The following is a 26610-nucleotide window of genomic DNA, read 5'->3' on the forward strand; positions in this document are numbered from 1 at the left end:
TCTTCACACAGGTGAGCAAGCTAAACAAACACCTGTGGAAACACTCCTCTCTCTATATGCACCAGACACTTTTCTCGAAACAATGTTTACTTGTGAATGCACCACAAATCATGTTGCACTACTTACTTCCTCAACTTTAAATACCTTGTTTGCTAAATATTTAGTTTTTCGCAAAGTACTTGAATAGTAAGTTATGTCTATAGTCTTAAGTTATGTCTATAGTTAACTACTACCAGTATGTTAGTTATGTATAAGTGTAAAAATAACTCTTATGTCCAGTGTTGTGTTCGTATTGTTTATTTTTGTAGCACCATGGTACTGCGAGACATGACATTTTATTCCACTGTATGTCCACACATGTAGTGGAGTGACAATGAAGCTCAACTTGACTCAACATCATTTTATGCAAATGGCTAATTTGCCATTGAGTTTGCAACATCACAAATACAAATGCTGACCTTTGAAAGTCTGTGAAGTCCACAAGACTGCAGGGAAGAGGTAGTACATTTCTTTAATACTGCTGCTCTCCTAGAGCCACTAAACAAATTTTGCTGAACAACTACAATGACTCAAAGCTAAAATGAGGAATGGGAGACTTTACACTCTTATAAAGTGAATGAATGGACACACACACACACACACACACACACACACACACACACACACACACACACACACACACACACACACACACACACACACACACACACACACACACACACACACACACACACACACACACACACACACACACACACACACACACACACACACACACACACACACACACACACACACACACACACACACACACACACACACACACACACACACACACAGTGGCCGATGTTAGTCTGCATCATACACATTTTCATAATGCACATCTACAAACATTTTCATGATCTCTAATTCACAGGGACGGGCTTAGTGATTTGGGGGCCCTTAGCAACTTTAAACTCATATTTAAAATAGGAAGCTATACAATAAAATATTTGTGCATTTACCTTAGATTGATTAGTCAGTACTGAAACCAAATCTGAAGTTTATCTAATAAAATAACTTACTATAACGCTCCAAAAACTAGTACAACCAAATTTATATGTTATAAAAAATTATAAATACAAATTTTAAAAAGAGGAAAAATCAAGAGAAGCAAAGAATTTAAATATTGTCGAAATTTTGTAGTTTGTCATTTTTTTTTTGCAACCTTTTGCTTAAATTTACTTGTATTCTCTTTCAATTTCTAAATGTTTGGTGACTAAAATATTATTTTAAGAATTATACCTGTTAAATAAATCAGTTTTGTTTAAATGCACCAAAATACATTGACTATTTTCACTGAGAAATGGGGAAAAATATTCATCTTTTGCTCTATTGACGCATTCCTTCAAATAGACAACAACAGAGTAGGCGACATCTAATGCATTTATCTATGCATATATCTAAATATCACAATGCTCAATTGATACTAATGGGTCCAAAGTGTGCTAAGAAAATATCCCCCACACCATTACACCACCACCAGCAGTCTGAACCGTTGATACAAAGCAGGATGAATCCATGCTTTCATGTTGTTGACGCAAAATTCTGACCCTACCATTTGAATGTGCCAGCACAAATCGAGACTCATCAGACCAGGCAACGTTTTCCCAATCTTCCAGTTTTGGTGAGCTTGTGTGTGAATTGTAGCCTCAGTTTCCTGTTTTTAGCTGACAGGAGTGGCACCCAGTGTTGTCTTCTGCTGCCGTAGTCAATCTGCCTCAAGGTTTAACGTGTTGTGTGTTCAGAGAAGCTCTTCTGCATACCTCGGTTGTAACGACTGGTTATTTGAGTCAATGTTGCCTTTCTATGAGCTGGAATCAGTCTGGCCATTCTCCTCTGGCATCAACAAGGCATTTGAGCCCACAGAACTGCCCCTTACTGGATATTTTCTCTGTAAACCCTAGAAATGATTGTGCGTGCAAATCCCAGTAGATCAGCAGTTTCTGAAATAATCAGACCAGCCCGCCTGCACCAACAGCCATGTCACATTCAGAGTCACTTAAATCAGCTTTCTTCCCTATTCTGATGCTGCAGTGTCTGCATGTTTAAATGCATTGAGTTGCTGCCATGTGATTGGCTGATTAGAAATTTACGTTAACATGCAGGTGGACCTAATAAAGTGGCCGGTGAGTGTATAACCGAACATTTCGGATGAGACGTTAAACCGAGGTCCCGACTCTCTGTGGTCGTTAAAAATACCAGGATGTCCTTCGAAAAGAGTAGGGGTTTAACTCCGGCATCCTGGCCAAATCTGCCCACTGGCCTCTGTCCATCATGGCCTCCTAACCATCCCCATATTCCAATTGGCTTCATCACTGTCTCCTCTCCACCAATCAGCTGGTGTGTGGTGTGCGGTCTGGCGCAAAATGGCTGCCGTCGCATCATCCAGGTGGATGCTGCACACTGGTGGGATATGAGGAGATCCCCCCCCCATTGTGTGTAAAACGCTCTGAGTGCCCAGAAAAGCGCTATATAAATGTAAGGAATTATTATTATTATTATTATGATTATTACATTTATAAAGAAGCTGTATGATTAATATAGGTTTTTTGGCATTCGTTGGACCCCTTAATTCCTGCACCCCTGCTAACTCACATAAAATCTACCCAGGGTTTTAAAACACACAAACTCTATTTAAATATATCCAGTTCACAATGTCCCAATGTATTACACATTTACACAGTATGAGGAGTCCTGTGTGATCTGGATGGCCTCTGGCAGGACGCCCAGTGATGTGGCCACCATTCTTATACTGTTGCTACCTGTAATTTTCTTCTCATACTGCAACAATTGCCTCCAAAACCCAGCGTTCGGCCGGACAAAGGGCCGTGCCGCCAAAACCCTGTGATGAGCCTGAAGCAGCGAGAGTCCCTCAAACCTCATGAGATATGCCATGATCAGAGATGGAGACCTGCTTCTACCGGCCGAGCAAAACACGAGTGAGCTCCCAGAGTGATTCTGCTGGATCTGCTCTGCTACGCGGTCAAAGTGTTGGTACAGAGGGGCGTGAGGACGGTCCTCCACCGGCACACAAACACAGGACACCCCTTGATACTCAGGACAGGGATATTCAGCACAGGCGTTCACCAGCAGAGTGACGCCCCTGTGCTCCAGTGCTGACTGATTAAGGGCCTCCAGGCCACTCAGGTATAGAGTGGGAGAGATCTGAGAAATCATCACGGAGACTGTAAGAGATTACAAAAATGGATAAAGGGATTTAAAAATGATAGAATTTCTGGAGCTAATCTCAAATGCACACAAGCATACTTCTCAAGCAAACCTTTTGGAAATGTTATTATGTGCTCTTTATGTCTTTTTCAAACAACTAAGATTTTAGGCTTATTTTTGTGATTATAAGAACAAGAACATAAGTACATAACCCAACATTGACAAACTGAACATTGAGCGGATTTTTACAATAATTTAAATTTAATTGAAAAAGATTAACTTAAAAGTTGTGGTTGTCCATATTTGATCATATATGATAAACATATTTATTATACGGAGTATGAAATTATCTGGAGATTTCACAATGCTCTAAAGATGACATTTCACAATGCTGCTAAAAATGTTCAAATATGAACTTCTGTGAGCCTTAAATAATGTTAAAGGTAATCTTGATGCAATATTAGGTGAAATTAACTTTTCAAAATAATAATGCAATTACAAGAAAAGAAACAAACACGAATTAATCTTTTGTTTAAAACCAGATTAAATTAAATTCATCTTTATACAATGTAGATTGTGTCAAAGAAGCTTAATAGAAGTTCTAGTAAATTGAAACTGTGTCAGTCCAGTTTTGATCTGTGTTAATTATATTGTCATTTTAATAGACATTTTAAATCACTTTCCATGCAATATTTTTAGTAATGGTTTAACAAGGACAATAAAAAAAATAGTTAATGTTTTTCTTGTATTTTTACAAACCCAATATCCGCAGTCTATGAATTCAGAACAAAAAAAATCTGAATTTTGAAAATACGTCAATAAAATTCTGACCTAAAAAAATCAGCTGTCTTAAATTTCAGAATCTCAATATTCAGATAAATAAATTCAAAACATTTTAATAGCATATAAATATTCGGATTTATTAAAATGCAATTGTTAATAAATTAAAGTTTACACAATTCAAATTCAGATTGTTTTTGGTATATTATAAGGTCCATAGTCAACATTTTTTCAAGATGAAATATAAACAGTACAAATGTACATTTATACAATCAAACACGTAGAATAAAATAAAATGACAACAAATATCTAGACATCACCTTTGAGGGTCTTAAAGTTTGAAAACCTGTCAAGTAACCAAACCAAATCACGCTGCTTTCAGTCAGTACAAGAACAAATCACATCAACTCATAAAGCAGAGTAGTAGCGAGTAACACGATATAGCCTCTGCAGTTTTATATTATATATGAGAGCAGTAAATATTAACCACTGACTGTAGTTTACCTCAGAATTTCGAGGACTGTGCGTATTTGGAGACAGTCTTTCCTTCGGCTTTGCTGAATGTTTGTCTGCTGTCAAACACAAGCGGCTTTACTTTACTGCATTATAAACAGAATACGAGACTCGCGGCGGTTTCAGTCAAACCAAAAACACGGTTTAGTCATGCAGTTTCTCTAGAAAGCTCAAGACACTTGGTGCCGTTGCCATGATGTCAATGCCTCCCAAAGAATAAAAAGTAAATGCACAGTCTTCCTCCATTTAGTTTACCACAGTCCTCTGCGGTTGGAGAGGAGCTAAAGCCTCCTGTGGACAAACAGCAGTAATGCATGTGTTGTTCTTAAAGAGACAGTTCATCCAAAAATGATAACACCACACACCATTCGTTAATGATTATATAAAAAGTACAAAAGTTACGAACGTTGCAAAAGAACAAAAGCTTCCACAGGGGAAATGTCTTGTCAGATACATGCTTTGTGGCTAAAGTAGGGGTGTCCAAACTTGGTCCTGGAGGGCCGGTGACCTGCAAAGTTTGGTTCCAACCCCAATCAGACACACCTGGGCTAGCTAATCAAGCCCTTTTATGCTGCTATACATCAATGTAAATGTGTTGAGGCAAGATAAAATCTGCAGGACACCGGCCCTCCAGGACAGAGTTTGGGCAACCATGGGCTAATGCAGGGGTATCCAAACTTAGTCCTGGAGGGCCAGTGTCCTGGAGAGTTTAGCTTCAGCCCTAATCAAAAACACCTTAACTAACCAGCTAATCAAGCTCTTCCTAGATATACTAGAAACTTCCTGGCAGGTGTGTTGAAGCAAGTTGGAGCTAAACTGAGCAGAACACCGGCTCTCCAGGACTGAGTTTGAACACCCCTAGGCTAATGGGTCTGTACTAGTTTTAAAGGAATAGTTCATGCAAAAATTGAAAACATTCTCACTATTTAATCACCCTTAAGTGGGTCTAAAACATCATGAGTTTCTTCTTTTTTCAAACACAAAAGAAGATATTTTGAAGAAAACCTGTAAGGAATGACTTCCTCAGTAGGAAAAAGAGTGAGAAAAGTACGACAGAGGGGTGACACGGTGGCACAGTGGGTAGCACGACCGCCTCACAGCAAGAAGGCCGCTAGTTCAACTCCCGGCTGGGTCAGTTGGCATTTCTGTGGGGAGTTTGTATGTACTCCGTGTTGGCGTGGGTTTCCTCTGGGTGCTCCGGTTTCCCCCAGAGTCCAAAGACATTCATTATAGGTGAACTGAAAAAGCTAAATCGGCTGTAGTGTGTGTAAGTAATTTAAAAACTGAATAAATATAGATTTACACACATTTACACAAGTAAATAAACAGAATCAATGATGGGCTTAGAATCTGTGGAATTATGCGCGGATAGATTCTAGTCATGTTGTCAGTATAACAGTGTACTCTGGAGGGGTGTTCTGATGCAAACTGTGGCAATTTTTTATTTATTTATTTATTTTTTGCTGTTTGTACTGTAATTTGTTCCCAGATCATGTTATTGTGATACAGAAAGGAAAATACAGCACTGCATTGGACAAAGAAAAAACTAAACAAAAGTAGAAATGTGAACATAGGACAATCTCCTTTCAGATGTATCTGACCTGGGAGCAATTCACCAATTATAGATTTAGAAAAAAAGTCCATTTAAAAAAAAAAAATGTATAGAAAAATGCATTATGACTAAATATTATGACTTGTTCAACTTCTTTAATATATATATATATATATATATATATATATATATATATATATATATATATATATATATATATGACTTGACATTAAAAAAAATTTCACCACCCACTGATCATTTTTAAAAGACAAAATTGTGTTGTTGGAAATTGTATTTTATATATTTAAATTTGACTTTTGCATGCTAAAAGTACCTGAGTAAGAGACCTTTTACTTGATTTGGGTCATTAAAATAACTCTGACTACCATGATATAGGTAGCCTATACCTGCTGTAGTCAACCTAAAACCTACAGTAGTTTGACATATAAGACCAAAACAATACTCATTCTTGTCTTAGGACATTTTTATTAGGCAGATAATAATAAATACAGGAATAATAGGAATAAGGAATAATAATAAATACAGTTATGTAACAACCATAACATTACCATTATGTCTTAGGACATCTTTGATTAACCTTTTATTATATACACCAAATGTTGACTAATGAAGGTACAATTATAACTATTTATTTGTTAGACTACTTTACTGTCAAACCATGTAGCATACAAATGCATTTAACAGACTTATATCACAGTGTATTGCTGTAGAGAACCAATAAAGCACGAGACAGGTGTTTAGAAAGAGTATAGTTTATTTAGTTTGACCTGCAAACTTATCTAAACAAGATAAACTTTCAGAAAACAGCAGGGAAACATTATACAATATAAACATTACACAAATATAACCCGCGGTTGTCTTCAACGGTTGTCTTCATTGTCTTCAGCTCTGCTGAAAAACAAAGCAAAACATTACAACAGTCAGACATACAGTTAAATCATTACAGTTACCATGGTTTCTATTTTAAACTATAGTAAACTAAAGTTTGAAACCATAGTTTAAAATAGACGATGAGTGGGCCTCGCTGCTCCCACCCACCATAACCCTCGCAGCGTTACCGGTCTTCCGTATTTCCCTGAGGGTCCTTAGGACTTGTATTGCTCCCTGCCTAGGGTTCACAAGCCGCCTCGCCCCAGGGAGTGCACAAGCTAACCGGGCACCAGTCTGTGCCAGTGTTCACTGGAATGTTGCTTGGCGGCAAATTTCGAGCAAGAAACACGTAATATTCTTCGCAACATTTCGTTTATGTACGCAAACCGCAGGTAAGGAACCGCAGCACAGACGCGCCCGAGTGAAGCTTCACTCGTACCGTCGGTATTAAACTCACCTTGGTCAAGTACAAACAGCAACACCGAGTGAACTGACAACACTGAAGCAGGTCGCACACCAGAAGCGGCGCTCGGCGGCGCGCCGCGCAGCGCCACGCAGCGCCATGTATTTTAGAATTCTAAACATAGGTTTCTATCAGGATACACACACCGGCGCCGCAAGTCGGCGGCTGTCGGCGGCGCCCGGCGACGGCTCAGGACGCAGTTCATTTTTCAGCCGCGCCACAGAGCGCCATCTGATTAGTTTCATGTTAAATATCATTCGAATGTGCGCGTCTGGTGTGTGATACCTTAAACTGTCATGTACGCGCCGTGTCGCGGCGCCGAGCGGCGCTTCTGGTGTGCGACCTGCTTAAGAGAACCGACGAGCTTTAAAGGGACGCAGATGCAAATGTTTACAATGTGACATCACTGCTGTAAGTCTCGTTGTCATGGTGAAGAGAGCGAACCTGATTGGAGCACTATGATTGGAGCACACAGGCTCGGGAATTTCCGTCACGGCAAGTTGCGGTCGGCTGTGGACAAAAACATATTAAATATACTGAATATATATTTTTACATTTTTTGTGCTGTGTAATATTAAGGGGATGCAGTAGATTATGGAGACAGATGAATATAATTAAGATGCGGGACATTATAAAAGAAAGTGAGCCCGGCTAGGACACAATGCTCTGACCAACAGGGGCGGACTGGCCATCTGGCAATTCTGGCAAATGCCAGAAGGGCCGGACCATTTTTTTTAAATGTGGGCCGGTCAGTTTTTTGTTTTTATTTTTTATTTTATTATTATTTTTTATATGTATTGTTTTTACATGCAGGCAGCTTTTATTTCGTGCAACATGTGAATATTATGATGACATAGATGATGGTAATAATAGTAAATGTTAAGCATTTGGCCCAATCGGTGATAGTTTCGAGAGGGGCCGACTCAATCAAAGGTTACGCGGAGATAATCAAAATCTGGCAAGAATGTCAAACAAACAGTACGTATGGTAATGTAGGCTGGTGTGGCTATAGTGCCAAGGCTGAATTTTTGTCCCAGTCCGTCCCTGCTGACCAATGATATATGTTCTAACTTTTTAGGCCTGTAGCCAGAGGGGTTCGGAAGACCCACCCCACACTGACAAAGGTCCAGAATTTGTCCAATACATGAGCTCATTTGTCCTATTTTGACTGCTATGCCATCATAAATAATGAAAATAATCCATCGAAAAAGGCTTTAAGACCAATCCTCTGTCGGCTGTTGCTTCGGTGGCACAATAATCTTATGTAAGAGAGGTCTTCTTTCACTACTGTATTGTTTTTAAACAGAGAAAACATTTTACAGGTAATTTTGTTCTAAGTCTTGGACCTTATTTCTGAAATAAAAATGAGCAATAAAAAGATGTGAAGCAGCAGAAGCAGACCATATTAAACTAATTTAAATATATTTTGGCTATTGTTGATATCCAGGAATTTTCAAATGTACTTTTTATTTTACCAAAGAAACTAGAAAAAATCTGAAGAATTAATTTTTATTGTTTTATTATTATGTTTTCATTATATTTTTATTGATTTTTGTCAATATTGCCAAATTGTGACTGAGGACAATTGAATGTGCTGGCCAGTTTGTTTTCTGTCTAATAAATGATAGTGTGCTACAGTTTTTTGTTGTACTTTAAAACTTTAACAGATTGCTATTTTTTCCTAATGATACATGATCTAATAAATTTGTATTTTAAAAATTAGTCTTGTTTTAATTTGTTTTATTGCAATTTTTTTAGGAAATATTTTTAGTACATCAAAAAGTGTGATTATGATGACATCTGACTAGCTAATCCAGCAAAAATAAATAAATAAAAAAAATCACTAAAATGCAGTATTTAAATCTTATAGTGAAATAGAAACTGAGGTGTATAACTGCAAATAGGTCCACTTTTTTTTGCAAAAAAGAACCACTCCTTTCACCAGGCTGGCTACGGGCCTGTAACCCCAACCCCAATTTAACTGCCTATAATCTAATGAGAGTTAGTTGGCATGCAATATAACTTCAATTCAACAAACTGACCATCAAAATAAAGTGTGATAATAGTTTATTGTATTCATATTAATTGAAGTGATTGTTTCTAATAAAAGGATGCCATACATTTAAGCTAATTCTAAAAACTAAAAAAGCCACTACATAAAGGAGAAAATGCAGTTGCAGGAGGAAACTATTTCTCCTTAATGGAAGTTTCTGAGCACAGAAGACTTTTTCCTTTGTCAATGAAGCGAGTGAATAATATGCCAAAGGTAACACTTCATTTTTCCATCCCATGTTTAAATACACTTTAAACAGCAGCTATGCTAATAATTATTTACTTATTCTCTATTTGCACCTGGAGATACTCATCCCAAGGCCTCCAGAGACTATGCAGCACCATTGATGCGATCCAAAACCTCTGAAGAGATGATGCCAAGGTATCCATAATCCTGGACCAGGCCATATCCTGAGCAAATGCAGGAACGGAGAGCATGAAACTGATTCCTGAAAGATCACAGTGACAGACGAGTCTCTGCACTGATCCTGTGGGCCAGCCTGAACACCTGCAGCTTCTCCACGATGGACATCCAGTGTTCTCCAGGGCCAAGACAGCGGCTCTGCACAAGACGTTTGGCCAGATGAGAAATGTTCAATTGCCCAACTGAGCCTGGTTTCTCTCAAGGTTTTTTTCCTGCACTTTCATCAGTTGGTGAAGTTGGTTCCTCGCCACTGGCTTGCTTGTTTTGTGAAATGTGGAGCTGCGCACTGATGGATAAACTGAACTCTGAAAACTGGACTGACAGTTTTAATTTACAAATTAATTAATTAACTTCAATGTTAAGCTGCCTAATCTACATATAAAAGTGCTATAGAAATCAACGTGAACTGAATTGAAAATAAAAGAGAGTCGTCTTATTTTCAGAATATTGATTTAATCACACATACATGTCATGCAGTCCATCCAGAAAGAAAAGTGTCATCAGTAATTTCATCCCGTCTCTCTTTCTTTTCCTTCAACCAGAATCTTCCAAAAACACCATGTACTGTTGGAATGATCCAGCGCCTCTGTCCATTGGTGGAACTCTCTGTCAATCACTCATGGAGTTACTATTACACAGTAATAAAAAAACATTGCTATTTATTTATTTTAGGTTTTCATTAAATGTGTGGCATTCCCCATGAACATCAATTAATTATCCTTCATGCACTGAAAAGGGAAGAACTTAAGGACTAATAACACACCAAGCGCTCTTAAATGGTCCTTGTGACGTCACTTAAAGGTATAAAACACCCAATGCAGCTGAAAAAAAACTATACGGAAGGTTGTTGTGTCCTGTCATTCACAAGTCATAACGTTTCTTTTAACAATAGCAGGAGTGTGTAAAATCTAAACATTAATATTTAAGGCTAGCTTTAATGAGAACTTTACATAATTTGAAGTCAGACTAAGCAACAAATCTCTAATGTCATCACCGATATAATAAGTTATTAACATATGCAGCTCACTCCGTCATCCTGCTAACCTGATTGGCTGATCAGTAACAGTGGGAGCGCAAGCAAGCAATGATATCACACACAACGACATATTAGTGTGGATTCAAGCAGAATAAAGTACAAATAATCAACACATGAGCTTTAAATACAACACAAATGAGCTTTTAAATATGACTTTCGATATGCAAGAAGTGAAATGTGTGAACAGCAGGACAGGACAACCTTCGGGTATTATATTTGCTTTAAAAAAATGCAAATCAATCGCCTTTGCGACAATAAATTGAGATGCTTCCAACTTTAGCCTAGTGTAGAGGCTTGGTTACACATGTCTACAATCCTCTCCACCTTCCCCTAAACAACCGTTAACCATTACAGAAAGTAAAAACCATCAGTTTTAAGATCTGACCCTGTTAACTCAGGAGTTTGCAGTGATACGCACGATCGATGCTCTCTTACTCTGGTATTTGTTTTCTATTCAAGCTTGCTGCAGTCTAGACTCTGGCCTGTATAAAGTCAAGGCAGGAGCGAGGTGTTCTGCGCAGTTATCAGGCAGTAGTTTTTAAGAGGTTACAGATGTGCAGCTGAAGACTGCGGGTGCGTTTGGGTTGATTAGAGCTGATTGCACAGGACCGCGTCAACTGTTCACATTGCTTACGTTTATTTCTTGATTTCCTTTTTTTAAAATGTCATGTTTGGTGCGTGTGTGAGTGCAATTTTCATAAAATAATTTGCTTTGGAGGGAGGGAAGGAGGGGCGAACTTGATGGGGAGTGGAACTGTACAGCCATGAATATTTCGATTCGCATGTCCCCCCATGTGCAGCAGCAGGAGGGATTATGTTAATGGAATGACAGGTTTCCATGAAGACATTTTTGCATTCTTGCAGCTTCGGTAGTGTTGGGAGAAAAATCGTCTTCAGCTAGAGGAGAGAAAGAAGGCAGTGAGAATGCTGGACGCAATAAACCAATTTTAACAGACAAAGGGATTCTTGAATTAACTCACAAATCCTTCTCTACAAACATTGCATTATTTTTGATGTTGCACGTTTCAAAGCTTTCACTCACATTAAAAAAATAAATCATGGCAAATCACTCAAACTCAAGTCATTCTAAGTAGGGCTACACGATATTGGAAAAATCTAATATTGCAATATTTTTTCATTTTGCAACATATTTTGTGGTATTTTTTATTTTGCAATATTTCTTATTTTGCGATATATATTGTGATATTTTTTATTTTGTGACATATTGTGATGTTTTTTGATTTGAGATAAATATTGTGATGTTTTTTGATTTGAGATAAATATTGTGATGTTTTTTAAATTTGCGATATATATTGCAATTTTTTGATTTTGCAATATTTTTTTATTTTGCGATACATATTGCAAATTTTTTTATTTTGCGATGTATATATATATTGCAATTTTTTATTTTGCGATATATATTGCAATATTTTTGTGATATTATCGGTATATTTTTATATTGCGATATATATAGTGATTTTCTTTATTTTGTAATATATAAATATTTTGCGATTTTTTTTATTTTGTGATATATATTGCAATATTTTGTTGTGATATATGTTGTGATTTTTTTTATTTTGTGATATATGTGGCAATATTTTTATTTTGCGATATATATAGATATTTTTTATTTTGCGATATGTATTGCAATATTTTTAAATTTGCGATACATAGCAATTTTGTTATTTTGCGATATATATATATATATATATATATATATATATATATATATATATATATATATAGATACATTATTATTTTTTACGATTTTATTATTTTGCGATATGGCTATTGCAATATATTTATTTTGCGATATTGCAATGTTTCATTTATATATATATATAGTGATATTTTTTATTTTGCGATATTTATATATATTGCAATATTTCTTTATTTTGCGAAATATATGCTTTTTTTGTATTTTGCAATATATACTGCAATATTTTTTTTGTGAATATTGTGATTTGAATTTTTTCTCTATTTAGAAAGAATTGATAATGTTATATGGATTGGGATCTTTGCCATGATGTCAGTAAATAATATTTTACTAGATCTTTTTAAAGACACTTCTATATAGCTTAAAGTGGCATTTAAAGGCTTAACTAGGTTAATTAGGTTAACTAGGCAGGCTAGGGTAATTAGGCAAGTTATTGTATAACGATAGTTTGTTCTGTCAACTATCGGTGAAAAATAGCTTAAAGAGGCTAAAAATTATGTCCCTAAAATGGTTTTTAAAAAATTAAAACTGCTTTTATTCTATTAAAAATAAAACAAATAATACTTTCTCCAGAAAAAAAATATTGTGATGTGAATTTTTTCTCTTATTATCAGACAAACTGTGAAAATGTCCTTGCTCTGTTAAACATCATTTAGAAAACATTTAAAAAAGAAAAGAAAATTCTAAGGGGGGTTCATAATTCTGAGTTCAACTGTATATATACACACAATATATCACTCTTTATTAAATATTTTTTACCTAAAGAATTAGGTAAAAACAGAAAAGTAACACAAGTGGAATATTAAGCTTTTTTTTTTTTTACTTAAACCACAGCACACGCAAACTAGTCAAAGATGTGCTCCACTGCTCTTTTGTGTGAAAGCTGCTTCAGTTCAAGCAGTGACTTCGACAGCAGAAAGAGTGAAACTAGCACTGCTGGGGCATGCGACACAGCATAGCCTTTTTTTAAGCCCTTTTCTCTTTCGCCCAAAAACTAAAAATTCAGTGTATCCCTAATAAGCAGACTCAAAGAAGAAGAAAACAGCACAAACCTCTTCTCTTGTTTAGTGCCACCTCCTCTGATAGGCATAGGTTGGCTGTTCTGGTAGAGGACACCACCACCTCCACGCAGCACATTGGGGTGTGTAGGAGAAGCTACAGGTTGCTGTCCAGGCCTGATTGGTTTAGCTACAATCAAAGAAAAAGAGAGAATTCGTCATTATTTCCTATGTGTGAACATGAATTAATTCTAAACAAACCACCGACAGTCACAGCATTATTTCTGTAAGTGTGCAGTCACCTATCTGTGCGGAGTGTCCTCTGCGGGCCATGTTTTTGGCTCTGACGGCCTCTTTGATGCGGTCCACCTCCTGCTGGTAGCGCTTGCGGTCACGGGCTGCGTTCTCTTTGGCCTCTTTGAGCGCAGTCTCCAGAGCCTTCACTCGCTCGGCTGTGGCCCGCAGACGCTTCTCCAGTTTAGGAAGCTCACAGCGCAGGTCGGCATTATCACGCACCAGCTGTGTGAGAGAGAAGATTCATTCTTTAATATCAACACTTGAATACATCATTTTCATCTTCGCTGTATTCTATGCTTTTATTTTAGTAAGCATGCCATCTATCTCTGTGGTCCCCAACCACTGGGATGTGGATCGGTACCGATCGGTGGATCAATTGGTGCCGGCCTGCACAAGAAATCATTAATTATTTCAGTTTAATTTATTATCAGAGTCTAAATGATCTTTATTTTGAAAACTCTTTTATTTTGAAGAATGACCGTATTCTCTCGGTTACATCTCGATCACTTCAGTGCCAAAATTTAACCCACAAGCAGCAAAATGAGTAAGTAACAGTCATCTTTGGAAAGTTTCTTTGCTATAAGGGGAAAAAGCCCAGTGAAGAACCCACGAACAGCAAATCAGGTGAATCTAGCCTGTGCAAGATCAACTGCTAGAGATCGCTAATGACAGCGGCCTTTTAAGGGCTGTTCATATATATAGTGTCTTTTCTAAAGTTTGCGCAAGTTCATAATTTCCAGTAGAGGCGTGCGGCTTGCGCGTGCAAGTAGCATGACGCTCTTGGATGAATCTGATGCACCCAGATGAATGAATTCTGCGAGACAGAATTCTCACATGACAAGAACTGACCGATTAGCGTAATACTTTGTATGGAACATACACATTTCGGTAGACTTATTATCTCAGACAAACACAGAACACCTAAACACTGCAGTGCTTTGTCATTTTTTCCATGAATAAAACTTGTATCAGAGTGACAGCAAAGTTAATTGCAATAGCAGCCTTAAAGTCCCCCAGCCTCCCCCCTCGGGCCGCGATAAAATTGTCAAGGGTTGAGCGGTCTGCAGTAATAAAAAGGTTGGAGACCACTGATCTATCTCAGATGGAGAGAAGCTAGCTCATTTTTTTATGACTTCTAGACTAGATTACTGTAATGCTGTTCATTAGGTTTATATATAATAACTTTACATGTTAAAAGCTACTAGTTACTAGTAAAAGATTTTAGTAAAATTTTATATTTATGGTAACTAACAAACTTAACTTTTCTGATTTTGATTGTAATGCGATAATGAGCACCTTTCATAATGCTGCTTTGAAACAATAAACTTGAATAAATCGTTTATTGTTTTGCTCTTTTTATCTGAAAAGGCTTTAGGATATTTACAAAGTATTTGTCATGAAGCAGCAAAAAATGAACAAATCATTAACCCCTGTGTGTCAATTTCAAAAACAAAAGTTGCACACAGACATACAGAGGACAAAAACATTTTAAAAATGTAAAAGTATCACATTCAATATTATTTTCATCAGTTTAACATCAGTCCTAATAACCACCAAATATTCATTTATTTAAAAGGTTTTATACTTTAAATAACATAATTTTTTTCTTTATATTTACAAAATTTTACTGTTTTCTCTTATTTTTTCTTAACTTAAGGCTAAAAAGATAGTCTTTATTATTTTAGCTCATGACCAGAATCATTTAGCCTGCAGCGCTAAAAAAAAGACTTGCCAACCAAATGGAAGCCAGTTAACAAATAAGGAAAAAAAAGGATCTGATTAAATGGCACTGTGATGAAATATTACAGTTTCAATGGGGACATTTTTACCCTGAAGCTCCTGAGTTTTTGTACAGAGTATAAAACAGATTGATAAAAGAATGTGTGTGAAATATTCAAATCTTATCCTTTTTAAATTCCCATTTTTGCTGTTTGCATGCCAAAATGATTATAAAAAAATTAAAAGTGTCCATTAGGATGCGAATCGCATCTAGGAGTCTTTTCTGGTTAGCATTTACCTGTTTGTGGACCTTAGTGAGCTGTTCGAGATTGTTCTCCAGGAAAGAGATCTTCTGCTTCTGAGCAGCACTGCCACCAGTCTCATCAGAGTCCATCTCTGCACTCTATACAAACACACACACACAAGTAAACACCCTTTAGTTAAACAACCACCAAACTATTTACATGGCATCACATGTTACGCGGCAGATTTAAATTTACTTTCAGAAAGATAACTGGCCCAAATTAGATATGAAATTTGAGAGGAAGATCCTGACATCCAATCCTACCTTTTTAACACGAGTTGCCAGATCCTGAACAAACAATTTCCTGAGGTTGTGCAAAGTCTGCAGCTCTTTAGCCTGAAATAACAATGACAATTCACAGCGTTTAAAGTGACAATATTTAAAAATATACATGCAAATTAATTTGAAGCGAGGAATAGCACTCACCACAGTCTCTTCCAAGCCTTTCAGATCTTGTCTGGCCTGTTCCCTGCGGTCCTGCATCATCCTGTAGAATGAACAAAAAACCACCAGCTTTAATGAAAGTACTATTCATGCTATTTTAAATTTAAGACTCACACATATTGTATTAACAATGTTAAATTAAAAGTGTATATTCATGCATCATGCATGCAGGTCTTTAGATATAGAACAAAAAGAAGGGAATTAGGAAGAGTTTCATAAACCACAGTGGTTGAAGATGAACAGAAAAGACTGTGTAATACATACGTGAGCTCATGCAGTTTGCGGCTCTTCTCCTGGTCGGTGGATTTGAGTTTCTCATGTTCCACCCTTAAACGCTCCTGTTCCAGCATGATCTTCTGATTCTGACTACAGAGAGAGAAACAGAGTTATTAGCCATTGCTTAATTAGCAGTTTAAGTACTGCTTTGAATCATGAACTATAAAAGCTTGTTGATTATAACTATAAAAAGGCGACAATAAAAGTGTTTTAAACAATAGAAATGAATAAAGAACAGCAAAATCTACAGCATAACTAATGACTCGTTTCCACAGAGGTACGGTTTAGTACTATACAGTAGTTTTTTGGTACGGGTCAGCCTTGTGTTTCTACAGCCAACAGTTACTCAGCCCTACTTAGTAAATATGTTGTGCGCCAGAACTTTGTGATCGAGGCCATTTTCGCATGAAGAGCGTCTTTTGCAAACAGAAGCTTCATATATAGAAATTGGGTACGCCAATAGTCTCATACACCAAAACAGAGAACATACAGCAGATGCCGTTCTTGCTTCTTGACATGTGGCTGTTGGTCCCAAGAAGACAGCTAGCTTTGTTACTACAGTGTCACTAGTTTTGTTATTACGGTGTTGTGTTTTGGCTGTGTATTTGAAAAAGCCGCTTCCTCTGCTGTCATTCCCTTGTGTTTTTGCATGCGCTGGTGACGATTCTCTATAGCAGAATATAGAGCTGCACAATTAATCGTTAAAAGATCGCGATCTCAATTCGACCCCCTAGACGATCTTAATCCAGCATTTCTACGATTCTGCCAAATCATATTTTCAAGTTCAGGAGAGAAGAAAAGGCGACCGCACAAGTCTTTTCATTGTTTTACACGTTGCTCAGTGACATCGACACCGCCAAATGATGTTGAATGAGTCACATACTGTATTCATAAGGTATAATTCAACTAAAAATGTCATTTTTTTCTTCATATAATGATGTTTGCGCGATCAGGAAATCACACATGACGTGAGCTGCTGACCATGAACTGTTATCACAGAGAGGGCAGGCGCGCGCTCTACTTAATGATAGACTACTTTAGTGAACAGAACCTGCATATGTTGCGAGTAACAGGTAATACAGTTGTAAATAATATTCAGTTTGTGGCACAGAGTGATCGTTTGGGAGCCGCGCGCGAAGTATGAACAAGCACTTAGCAGTCAGATAAAACTAAAAGTGTGCACTTCATTTAAATGATCGTATCGCATTTTAGAGTTATGATTACGGCAAGTATTTGATATGTTTTTTCTGTCATAGCGAACCCACAGTTGTGCATGAAAATAAATGTTAAAAATGTTAGTATAAGTACTTTAGCCTATATATTGTTGAATATAATCTGATAATGGCAAATGTCTGATTTTACCAGTGAATAAAATTGTCTAATATGACAGATTGCAAGCATATATCTCAAACATAATAATTCAACATCAGAATTATTATAAGTAGAATAGAATTATTTATAGAAGCCAGTAGACCTACACATAATATTATTATCGAGGTTGTGCTATATGTTTGTTTTTACCATACCTTTATTTTACATCTATAGAATCGTGAGAAAATCGTGATCTGTATTTTAAGCAAAAAAAAAAAAAAAAAAAAAAAAAAAAAAAAAAAAAATCGCTATTCTCATTTTAGCCAGAATCGTGCAGCTCTAGCCCAGTAGCATTCAGCTGCCAGTCTAACTCCACACTTTCTGTAGGCTCTGTTGTGGTACGTATCCTCGGGTAAGAGTGGCAAAAAATTTATATGGTGCAGTTTGCGATTTTGGGAACTTTTTACAGTGGAAACCGAAATAAATGCACAGGAACAATACGTTTGAAATCCACCATTTTAGGTTGATTACTCCACATGAAAATATATAAGCTTGCCAGCGTGACTGAACTAATCGCATCTCATGAACTTGTAAATAAATCTTTTATAATAAATAGTGAATTAGTCTGCGCCAATAGCCCAGTGGTTAAGCGCACCCACATATAGCACCGTAGTGCTCACGGCAAACCGAGTTCGAGGTCCTTTGCCAACCCTTCCCCTCTATCTGCCCCAATATTTTCCTGTCTGTAGTAGGGCAGCTATGGGCAAAAGAAACCTATCATGATTTTCTTGAACAATATTGCGATTTTGATTTACCGTAAATCACAATTTTGTCAGACAAAACAGAATATGAGTTTACAGTGTCATATATAAAAAAAACAATTAGATCTACCAAAGACTTGTTGCATGTCTCTAAAACAGACATTAAATAAAAATCACCCTGTAAAGCTGTAACAAATTGTCTCTAGAACAGACTAATGGCAAAACAAATGTGTGTGTGTGTGTATTCGTTTACGAGAGCAGTGCCGTCAAACTTAAGTAAGGCTCTGATGTTCTGCTTGACCAAATTTCAGAGTAGTGTGTGTTCACAGATTTGTTTTGTCATGCAGAAATCGTTGTCTTCTTTGTGATGCTGCTGTGAAATAGGCATTCACATGTTGTGTTCTTTGTGCGCACAAGTGCTTTACTTCTGATGGAGAAGCATGGATTGCATGCACATATTGAGAGCGGCACACGCAAGTATGCCAGGTGCACCCAGTTATAAACATCTCTATTCAGGCAAACTTTAAAAGTAATTTTTTAGAAAGCTGCATCGCGAGTCACTTAACAAGAACTGACACAACTGACACTAGACAACCGAACAACAAGTGCTTTTTAATTTTCTCCATACATATAACTTGTATCGGAACTACAGCATTTTGTCATCCTCTGAAAAAATGGCTGATGGTCACTGACCAACGACAAAGGAGTGACCTCAAAGCAAGATAAAAATGTTAAATGAAGCGACACACTCGTGATTTCCACGCGCTTTTAGACGTAATATATGACTGACTTACAAATTACCTGGTTCAGTCATACATCAGCCTTCCTGTATCCAAAGTCACTTAATTCCATACCAAAGATGTTGACTTTTTTTGGCACCAAGTCCTACTGTGCTAAACGCATTATTTCTGCTTACGCAGGCTATTCATCAGTCTCCTGTTTTCGCGCTCTGCGTTATGATTGGCTCAAACAGCATACTGCTGGGAAATTGTGCTGTAAGGCAATTTAGAAATCACTCATGTCCAAATTGCGATTTCAATACGATTTCAATGAATCGCACAGCCCTAGTCTATAGCCTCCACTGTCCTATCTCAATAATAAAAAGACGAAAACCCCACTAAAAATATGTAATAATAAATAATTAAATAAAAAAGCAACAATGCCCAAATGAACCCTTCCACTATTTGCAGTGCTTCATTCAGCCAGCATAGATGCCAAAAAGTGTATTATGCGTTTATCATGATAGAAATCGCTCAAATTTGACTATACTGTAAGGTTTGTATTAGCTTGCTAGCTGCTGGACATTTCCTTTTGCTGTTTTAATTATAGTTTGCCAGTCTATATGTTTGTCCAATTGCTTTTGCTTTAACTGAAATGTGTGTATCGTACTCTTGCAGATCAGTGATGAGTTTCTCTTTGGTTTCCAGCTCATCTCTCAGGCTGCTGATCTGTTTCTGATGAGCCTCCCTGTGACTCTGGATCTGCTTCTCAACTGCCTCCTACACACACAAACAAACAACCGTTCACATTGAAATAAAAATAAATGTGCAAACTGAACAAGCCTTGTGTATGCATGTTTCTTACCTTCACCTCATTGGCACTCTGAATCTCACTCTCTTTCTCCATCGCATGTACTTTCTCTGTGGCCACAAACACGCACACAAAACATCACAAACACAGAAAATAAAACTTAGCATGCATGCATCTGAGTGTATAAATACCCTGAGCGCTGATTTTGACCAGCTCTTCATTGAGAGAGTCCACATCCTCCTCCAGCTGTCTCTTCTTCTGCTCTACATTCTGCAGGTACTCAGTCAGAGATTTGATTTTCGCTTCATGCTGCAAAATAAACACCCACTTGTTAATATCAATACTTTTAAAGTGTTTATAATGCAATAGCTTTAGGAATAACATCTTTAACATGCACAAAAGTGTGAAGTCTTACCTGGGAGATGCGTAACTGGCATGCTGCAAGCTCCTTATCACTTTCATCCATCTTTTTGTTACTCTCAGATTGAGTGTTTTCCAGCTGTTTGCAACGTTTGACCATTGATTTGACTTCGGACTTCATCTTGCTGATGTAGAGTCTGGCTACAGTGAACTCTTCGTCTATAAGACCACTGCCTTCATGCTGCTGCAGAAAAATGACATTCCTTAGTACTGTTGATATGATGGTTTAACGTTGGCTTAGTCCAAATATTAACAAATGTTTAATTATAGCTAAACAATGTGCTAAATATTAAGCTATTAAAGGTGAAATGTATAATTATTTGTTCAAATGTATAAAGATGACATACAGATTTTTAGATTAACATTTATAAATGCTTGGTTAAAACAATTCAAATAAGCTAGCTTCAAGTCATTTATTTACAACACATATCAAAAACAGCAGCTTGTTCCATGAGTCAAACATTATTGTCATTTCATTTACAATCTTATTAAACTGTTTACATATAGTGGATGGATTGAAAAAAATCATTAAAAAACATCAAAAAAAAAAAAACATCAGCAAAAAGGTTATAATAAATAAACTTAAATACTTTCGAAATTTATAAGGATCTGGATAGATATAAAAGACACAGACAATATTGGATTTTTAGCAATCCCAGTTCATTTTTGACTGACTCTGGTATATTCACTTTGAGTAACAGGGCAGCATCTGATTTATTCAGAATGGACAATAAGTCTAATTACTTATAGATTACATGGCTCCATGTAAATGCAGTTATTTGTTTAACCAGTGTTGTTGATCTTTCTGCCTGACCAAGAGCAAGTGATTCTAGTTTGTCACATTACCATATTTTATGGCCAGGCGGTATATATTATTACCACAGAACAAACAGATTTTTTTAAAATTCTGTCTATATCGCAATATGCAAATAAGTGGACATGGCTAACTCACTTAAAGTGAGGAAGATGATGCAAGAAACTAAGGGAAGCGCTCATAGTCAGATCATGGCAGCTATCACCAGAATTTTCACCTGTGATTTACATTAACTGAATTCAAACCCAAAATGTGAGAATGTGAGTACAGAATAACTCTGTGTACAATATTCTTAAGTGTTAAATAGTCACATGTGCAGCACTACAGCATCTGGTGACTAACAGACATCCCCAGGTCCTAATGCCCACCCCCAGTACATAACTGATTCACATGGGGGCGCTGGGTCCTAGTCCCAGCCCATAAGTAATTTATTAATGAACAGCATCACTTGGGGTCATCATTTAAATCACAAGTCTGATTTTAATGTATTATGAGAAGCTAACACTTAAGTGAAATGAAATCTGACTCTGTAAATGAACATTTCTTAAAACACAAACAAAAAAACATATCGGCATCAGCGCAGCCATAAGGACAATGTAATTATTACCAAAAATCCAATATTGTGCATCCCTTCAATATTTATCAAGATCCAAATACATTTCTGAAGTATTTAAGCTTATTGATCATAACTAATTTTTCAGATTTTCTATTAAAATAAATATACTGTATATATATATATATATATATATATATATATATATATATATATATATATATATATATATATATATATATATATATATATATATAATGTCTGTAAAATAAAATGGAATTTTATTTATAAAAATAGAATTTTGTTTATACCGCCCACCCCTAACTTCACCTTGACCTTTAAAAAACTTCACGTGTATCATTCACCTTGATGTCATTGTTGCCCACAGCAATGCCAATCTCAGTCAGATCTTTGAGCAGAGAGGACATCATCTCGGTCACCCTCTTCTTCTGGTGATTGGCCATTTCTTTCAGTTTCTGCAGCTCTGAGTCAATAGATGCCAGGGTGCTCTGAAACACAGCAGGCCAACATTAAAACCACCTTAAGCCAAATATCAAATTTCCTGATTTTTCCTTTACTTTCATGGATTAAAAAGCTTAATATCCATAACACCTAAGGAATATAAAAACAGGATGCTGTGCTTATATACAGTAAAGTCAAATTTGGTAGCCCTACTGTGAATTTGTTTTTCTTTTTAAAAATATTAACCAAATGATGTTCATCACAGCAAGGTATTTTTCACAGTATTTCCCCTCTCTCTCTCTCTCTCTCTCTCTCTCTCTCTCTCTCTCTCTCTGTCTCTCTCTCTCTCTATATATATATATATATATATATATATTTGTTTTTTGATGGCACTTTAAGCTGAATGGCACTTTAAGCTGAATACTAGTGACTTGAAAAATATCTAGTAAAATGTTATGTACATCATGGCAAAGATAAATAAATCAGTTATTAGTTATTAAAACTATTATGTTTAGAAATGTGTTTAAAATATCTTCTCTCCGTTAAACAGAAATTGGGGAATAAAATACATGGGTAGTGGGGGTTGGGATAATAATTCAGGAGGGCTTCAGCTGTATATGAAGGATATAATAATAAAATAATGTTAAAACCGAAACAATGTCAAAATGGCTTGAGCCTGAATACAATTTGCATGACTTTAATAACCACTATAAAAACAATAATTCACCGCAGATTCTGAAAAAAAAAAATTGAAGTACCTGCTGTTCACGTGGCTGCAAAGTGCTCCATCTCAAAGTTTGACAGCTTGATGTTAGCTTTACATTTCTGCCATCTACTTCCTAACACCACCTTTAGAAGTGGTCATTTTAAAGCGAAAGTTCCTAAAACGTATATTATCCTGACATGTTTGGCATAGTTTACAGATACAGGATGATAACTGCACTTGACTTAAATGGCTGAAAGTTAATGAGCTTGAAAATAATAAAATGAAGCTGAAATATAGTTTAACAATAACAACAAACATGAAACAATAAAAAAGTATTACAACATATTTAGTATGGAAGCTAAAACTACAAAGCAACTAACACAAATCCCTGATATTCCAGGACTTAGACCTTAAACCTTTTAAAATTCAATAACAATCTCTGACCCATGGGAACCCTGTAAAACACATACAGCTTTTAACACGCTTACAGATTTCTGACTGAGCTCCTCACTGAGCGCTTCAAACTCCTTGGTTTTGTCCTCCACCTCCTGACTCTTCTGGTCGTAGTTGACAGCGAGCTCCTCCAGGGCCTGCAGCACCTCCTTCACCTCCTCTTTGGACGCTTCGTTCTCCAGCTGCAAACGAGTGAGCTCTGCCTGCAGGTTATCGTGATCTCGACGTGAAGAGGCCAGCAGCTGGAAACAAACCCCACAATCAAGCTAAACGTACAGAGTTTACATCCTCATTTATAGAAGATTCAAGTGATTCACAAACCTCCTCCTGATCCAGCATCTGCTGCTTGAGCTTCTCCACCAGCTGAGACTGCTGATTAATCTCTTCATCCTGGAGAGAAAAGCAACCAGAGTTTGTTTTCTACCTCGATCCACAGTTGAATGTTATAGTGGACTATTACCTTCATGAAAATGCACCATTGTTTTACATAAATAAGTACAGTAAATTAACCATTAATGGTTTTTAAGATCCAGGATCGCAACAACCACAAATAAGAGAAAGAAATCGATTAGGGATGCACAAATATTTGGCAGCCGAAATTTTTCGGCCAGAAGAGTTATCACCGAAACAGTGTCGCAGAAACTGCGACTTGCACAAGCTTGCCTGCGGTGTGTCTATTCGTATTTGCTGCACTTCATCGTGACTTTACTTAATCCGTGATATAACGATCATTACTTGAATTCGTAAATAAAGCAGTAGGCACACAAAATGATCCAGACCATGATGGATGCAGAGAACATGCAGGAAGACTTCTTTCACACTTCACGCGCAAGCAGAGCAGCAGTGGTGCCTGAACAGCGTGTATGGAGAGCAGAATCAGCTTGCAGGCATTTGCCGGTGTGTCTGCCTGAACAACAGCAGTTGCACAGAAAAATCTGTATCTGTCTATTCTATCTAGATACCAGTCTGTTTGTCTGTCTGTCTTATCTATTTGATTGACAGCAAGATGTAGGCCTGTAGTTAAAACAGTATTTATACACTATAGTTATAATATTTTGTCACCTAAGAATGATACGTTTCTATCATTCTTTTTTGTCAAAATTAAGATATTGACATATTCATATTCAATGACAACTTATTTACATGATGGGATGTTTTTTTATAAGTTGTTTACATCTTAAGACTTTTTTTATAAAAGCAAATGTTACACACATACTGTTTGCTATGGGATGCAAAAACATTAAAGCTCAATATCTCAAAATCATTTAGAACCTTATAATTCCAAGGTGACGATTTATACATGATCATAGTGTGCAACTTAAGAAAAACAGATACTAAAATTGTCTTAAAATAGTTTTTTTTAGTTCTCAAACATATATTTGTAACATGTTTTAATCATTTAAGATCATTTGATTATATAGAAGTCAGTTGATATTATCAATGCATTTATTGGGTAAAGTAATATTGCTATAATTAATATTATAATTTCCAGTAATAAGTCCACATCACCAGAAGTGGTAATCCTTTTTTGCATAGTGCTATATAAACATTTCATAATTTGTATTTGATTTATTCTTTGAAAGGTTCATATAAATGTATGCAATCCCTTGATTTAAGTAAGGTTAGTACAGTCAAAGACATAAATACAATGTTACTAATAATTGGCATTATTTATTTCGGTGATCCGATCTTTGGCCTTAGTTGCCTCTTTTTTGGTTTTCGAATTTTCATTTCGTGGCATGCCTAAAATCTGTTATTTTTAACAATTGTGCTTTTGAGGAAATGATCATATTATAGTTAATTATTATTATAGGTAAATAAAACAAAAAATTGTTTTATTACTTTTGTTTCTTGAACTAATACCATTTTTAACTAATACAATAATACATACATTAAACCTTATTTTAATTTTATCTGGTTGCCAAAAAAAAGGAAGGAACAAAAAAAATTATTTTCACAAAAAAAAAACTAAACAAAAATACTAAAAAGTAATAATAGCCAGACCCTATAGTTTTTTTGCAGTTTCGTGTTCGCTGAATCAAATGCAAAAATAGGCGCAAATTTTTGCGATCGTGCAAAAGTAAACGCACAATAGTCGCAAAAAAATGTAAATAATCTAAAAAAACATCAAATTCCAAACCATATGATCAAATTATTTCAGCTTGCAATGAATTGCTTTACATGTCTTAGAAGTTGCATACGCAGCGCACGTGACAAATTTGAGTCTCTCAAAAAATGTCTCACCTGCGCCCTCACAATCCAAACATTCATGAAAGGGGGGGATTGTTTTGCAGCCTGAGCAGTAAGCAGATGCGGACGAAGCGTGAGTGATTTACATGTGAAGGCAATGCAAAATTGCGATTAGACGTACTGTGGTGCAAATTGTGTGTTTGACGCGCTTCAGCCTGCAAAACAGTAAGAGCTAAAACACATTACAGATCAATGCAATGGAGCAGACAGAAAAGCAAGCAGCTGCTGGACGTGACCGAATTTGAAATGCATTATTTTTGCTTTACATGTATGGCTGGTATGATATTTGTGAAATTGATGATATATTTTGCTTTACTCTTTCCCTGCAGTTAATGAGAGAAAACGCTTTCCGGCAACAAGTTTTATGGCAATCCGTGTTTTAGGTCTATTACCCCTAGCGCATGTCCTAAGTGAGGCACCTGATGTTAGATGCTCCGGAGAGTGAAATCTGAGAGAAAGTAGGATCGTGGATAAAAATAAGTGTTATAAAATCTTCCTTTGGCCTAATCCTTACCGTTTCAGATCTGTTTTAAATTTTGTATTGACAAGAGACCAAAATAAAGCTTTATTTTTATGATTTGTGTCATTGTGTCCGTTTCCAAGCATAACATAGTAGACTACCTAATACAATAAGTAGTATATATCATTTGTAATATATTTATAACCTTAAAATT

The 26610-nt window shown here is 36.4% G+C and overlaps 2 protein-coding genes across 3 annotated transcripts in view; both read right to left on the reverse strand.

The window, feature by feature from the left end:
* Positions 1 to 281: 281 nt before the first annotated feature.
* On the reverse strand, positions 282 to 4786 carry LOC100150565 (dual specificity protein phosphatase 14). Its single transcript, XM_005171407.6, has 2 exons — positions 4495 to 4786; positions 282 to 3227 (listed from the first exon to the last, which is right to left on the reverse strand). Exon 2 carries the CDS (start codon positions 3217 to 3219, stop codon positions 2710 to 2712), a length of 510 nt encoding a protein of 169 aa, XP_005171464.3. The 5' UTR covers positions 3220 to 3227; positions 4495 to 4786; the 3' UTR covers positions 282 to 2709.
* A 5532-nt stretch (positions 4787 to 10318) lies between these two features.
* The window catches only part of kif5ba (kinesin family member 5B, a), a 35499-nt gene continuing 19207 nt past the window's right edge, over positions 10319 to 26610 (reverse strand). Inside the window, exons 13-26 of one of the 2 annotated variants that reach the window (XM_686820.10) lie at positions 24008 to 24076; positions 23722 to 23928; positions 22431 to 22574; positions 20694 to 20879; positions 20470 to 20587; positions 20333 to 20388; positions 20138 to 20247; positions 16665 to 16766; positions 16383 to 16443; positions 16221 to 16292; positions 15951 to 16055; positions 13939 to 14155; positions 13691 to 13826; positions 10319 to 11818 (exon numbers count right to left, since the gene is read on the reverse strand). In XM_686820.10, coding sequence (XP_691912.6) covers positions 11815 to 11818; positions 13691 to 13826; positions 13939 to 14155; positions 15951 to 16055; positions 16221 to 16292; positions 16383 to 16443; positions 16665 to 16766; positions 20138 to 20247; positions 20333 to 20388; positions 20470 to 20587; positions 20694 to 20879; positions 22431 to 22574; positions 23722 to 23928; positions 24008 to 24076 — 1587 coding nt within the window. In that variant the 3' untranslated portion in view covers positions 10319 to 11814. Of the gene's footprint in view, positions 11819 to 13690; positions 13827 to 13938; positions 14156 to 15950; positions 16056 to 16220; positions 16293 to 16382; positions 16444 to 16664; positions 16767 to 20137; positions 20248 to 20332; positions 20389 to 20469; positions 20588 to 20693; positions 20883 to 22430; positions 22575 to 23721; positions 23929 to 24007; positions 24077 to 26610 lie in introns of both variants that reach the window. The other variant, XM_005171408.5, reaches the window with a different exon arrangement.

The sequence above is a fragment of the Danio rerio genome, chromosome 2 (genome assembly GCF_049306965.1).
Source record: "Danio rerio strain Tuebingen ecotype United States chromosome 2, GRCz12tu, whole genome shotgun sequence".
In the NCBI taxonomy this organism is placed as follows: domain Eukaryota; kingdom Metazoa; phylum Chordata; class Actinopteri; order Cypriniformes; family Danionidae; genus Danio; species Danio rerio.

Coding starts and splice junctions, on each gene's coding strand:
- LOC100150565 (XM_005171407.6), bottom strand. CDS start 3,219: ATGATTTCTCAGATCTCTCCCACTCTATACCTGAGTGGCCTGGAGGCC.